The sequence below is a fragment of the Phaethon lepturus genome, unplaced genomic scaffold (assembly GCF_000687285.1).
Source record: "Phaethon lepturus isolate BGI_N335 unplaced genomic scaffold, ASM68728v1 scaffold40996, whole genome shotgun sequence".
Taxonomy (NCBI): Eukaryota; Metazoa; Chordata; class Aves; order Phaethontiformes; family Phaethontidae; genus Phaethon; species Phaethon lepturus.
Window position 1 is genome coordinate 40,377 of NW_010547736.1, and position 2,715 is coordinate 43,091.

General features: G+C 38.7%; 1 protein-coding gene across 1 annotated transcript in view; it reads left to right on the forward strand.

The window, feature by feature from the left end:
* The window catches only part of PLCB1 (phospholipase C, beta 1 (phosphoinositide-specific)), a gene marked incomplete at its 5' end in the record, with an annotated part of 61,767 nt that overhangs the window by 36,536 nt on the left and 22,516 nt on the right, over nt 1–2,715 (forward strand). Inside the window, one exon of the mRNA XM_010289737.1 lies at nt 1,539–1,638. Coding sequence (XP_010288039.1) covers nt 1,539–1,638 — 100 coding nt within the window. The remainder of the gene's footprint in view (nt 1–1,538; nt 1,639–2,715) is intronic.

Here is a 2,715-nt window from a genome sequence, read left to right on the forward strand (position 1 = left end):
AGGCAAGACAATGTGGATACAGCTATAACAATCTGGCTGTCCAAGCTAGCACATTCAAAGCAATCTGTTATCTCTGCTTTGCACTAGATTATGCTGTATGAATACAACCTAGGTGATGAAACCACATAAATCCCAACCACTTGAAATGAGACATAGACTCCTAAGTTACTCATGCAATTTGAACAATACTACTCAAACTCAATTCTCTAAACTTTTGAGGGAGCAGAAAATACTGAGAATGTTTTAGGATTGTGCAACATGAATGTCTTAGTGTGCCTCGCAGTGTACTTGCAGCCAGTTTTTTAACAGAATCTCTGGGTTTTGCTTATTGGGCACTGTGGTTAAGTGAATCCTGAGTCCAGCTGTTTGTAAAACAATTTATTTCATGTTTCTCTCAGCAAACGTAGTTCAGAGATGTTCATACAATTGGTACTTGCAGCCCTGCTTTCTAGGGAGTACAGCCCTTTTCCCTCAATATTTGGCCTTCTGAATGACTTTCTTTTGGCAGCCTGCCAGAACTTAAGTTTGGAAACCTCACTAGCATTTTTCTTCTGTAATGAACTTCTAATTAGTGTATTTCATTTCTCTATTTAGTTAACAATCGTGCCTGGCTGCCTCTGTGTTCAGAGAAGCATAGATTACTATTTTTAGTAATGTTGAAAATAAATTGAGAAACTCTTAATTTTGGATTGTTGCCTCCCCCCCCTTCATTGTCAGGATATATTTTAGCATATGTTAAAAAAAAAAAACAAAAACCAAAAAACAAACAAACCATAATCTGTGCCCAGGTTAAAAATATGTGTATTTGTATGTATATTTGCATTAAGTAAGAAAATAATATGAATTATGCTACACATTTTTTTAAAGTAACATTAAAGATTCCTATCTTATTAGGGTCATTCAGGTAACCTTTTTTGATTTCTTGTTTTCTTTTTTCACTGTTTGGCCTTCTTTCTTATGTAGTGCCAAGAAAGCATCCAGTGCTAGTAAACATCCTGCCTGATTAAACCTCTTTAGCCCAGCTAGTGGGTATGCTGCAGCACTGGAAAATTCTACTGGTGTTGACATGGTTCATGTAATTCATACATTCACACTCTGCAAAACAGGTTGAGTTGCTTGTTGAGTTTTCAACACTAATATGCCTATCAGTGACTTTTCTCAGAAGTAAATAATCCCATTGTTGCAAACACAAAGGAAAAAAAAAACACCTACATGTTGTGAGTAATAAGCAGAAAATAGAGCGGCGCTCAAGTGTGAGAGGAGTTGAACTGCCAAAGTCCCTTGTATCATATTGAAAATGTAGGGTCAAATTGCTGAGTTTAACATACTATGCACACATCCCACCTCAAGTTTCTTGATTGAAAAAAAGTTTCAGTGAGAGTTATTTTGGCACACAGGTGCATACACTCTGACCTCTTATATGGTAAGACTTTCCTATAGATGAGTAGATGTTATGATCTCCTAGGCTGAACTTTGTCTGCTACATAGCCTGTGTCTGGAAAGGAGAAAGTTAATAATGCAACAATATTGCCTTCTAGGTCGTTTTACCTTCCCTGGCATGTTTGAGGCTAGCAGTGTATGAAGAAGGAGGGAAATTTATTGGTCATCGGATATTACCAGTCTCAGCAATTCGACCAGGTAAACCTTTTTCTCCATTGAGACAGACATTGCGTAGTGAAAAGAAAGAGCAAGCCAGGAGCCCAACTGCTGTAAGTCATCAGACACTCTGCAGATTTGTAGTAACTGGAGATTTGAATAATCTATCTCAACTTTGAAAAGGAAAACGCCATATTTCACCAGACATTTACGTTTGTAATGATCCAAGAAAACCAACAGAATTAAATCATCAGAGGCATGGTTGGCACTTAACTCGTCTCCATTAGATGAATCGCACACTCACAGGTTTATGCTAAAAAGTGCAACTGTACACTTTTAACAGTAATAAGGGCAGCAACAGACAGTTTTGATGTCACCCTTTGTGAGACTGGGAGATAGCTGGGAATGAAAGCAAAATATGCTCCTCTAGTATAATTTTTATATACATACAAGGACTGACCTATATGCGAGCTCTCGTATCTCTCTAACACCTTTAAATCAACTCAAAATTACTTTCATCTTCATTGCTGAAAATGAAAAAAAAAATCATTACTAGTCTCTTCTAAATCGTATTATTATTTCTATTATAATTAGTGGCCACTTAACTGAAAATTGTCTTGTGTGACAACTCAGCCCCAATTTTCCAGGCCAGAGATCATGTTTCAGAAAGATGCAGTGACATTGGCATGTTGTGTAAGAGAAGTGTCCAACTTCAATGCCAGCTTTTCCAATGAAGGAAAGGGAGGAAACTAAATTAGGGCAAGCATATGGGCCATAAACACGCTCCCAGCTTCACTCACAGTGGAAAAGGAGGAATATCTGTACATACCCTGCACAGTATCTAGCCAGTCCCAGCCATAGCACAAAGCTCACATGTCCCTTAGCTAACAGTTGTTGTCCATATTTTTCCTGAAGACCTGATCTTAGGTAATGTATAAATCAGTCCTTTCTCTTGTGGCAGGTGATGCCAGGGCTCTTCTAAGAAGAGCTCCAAATGGTTTTGTCTTAGCTGGTGTGGGTTGCGTGGCCTCACTGCAAGTGCAAATGGGCTGGCCATGGGAGGTGGTTGCTGGGCCTGTCACTGCTCCAGGATTTCTTCACCAGTCATCACTTCTCTTT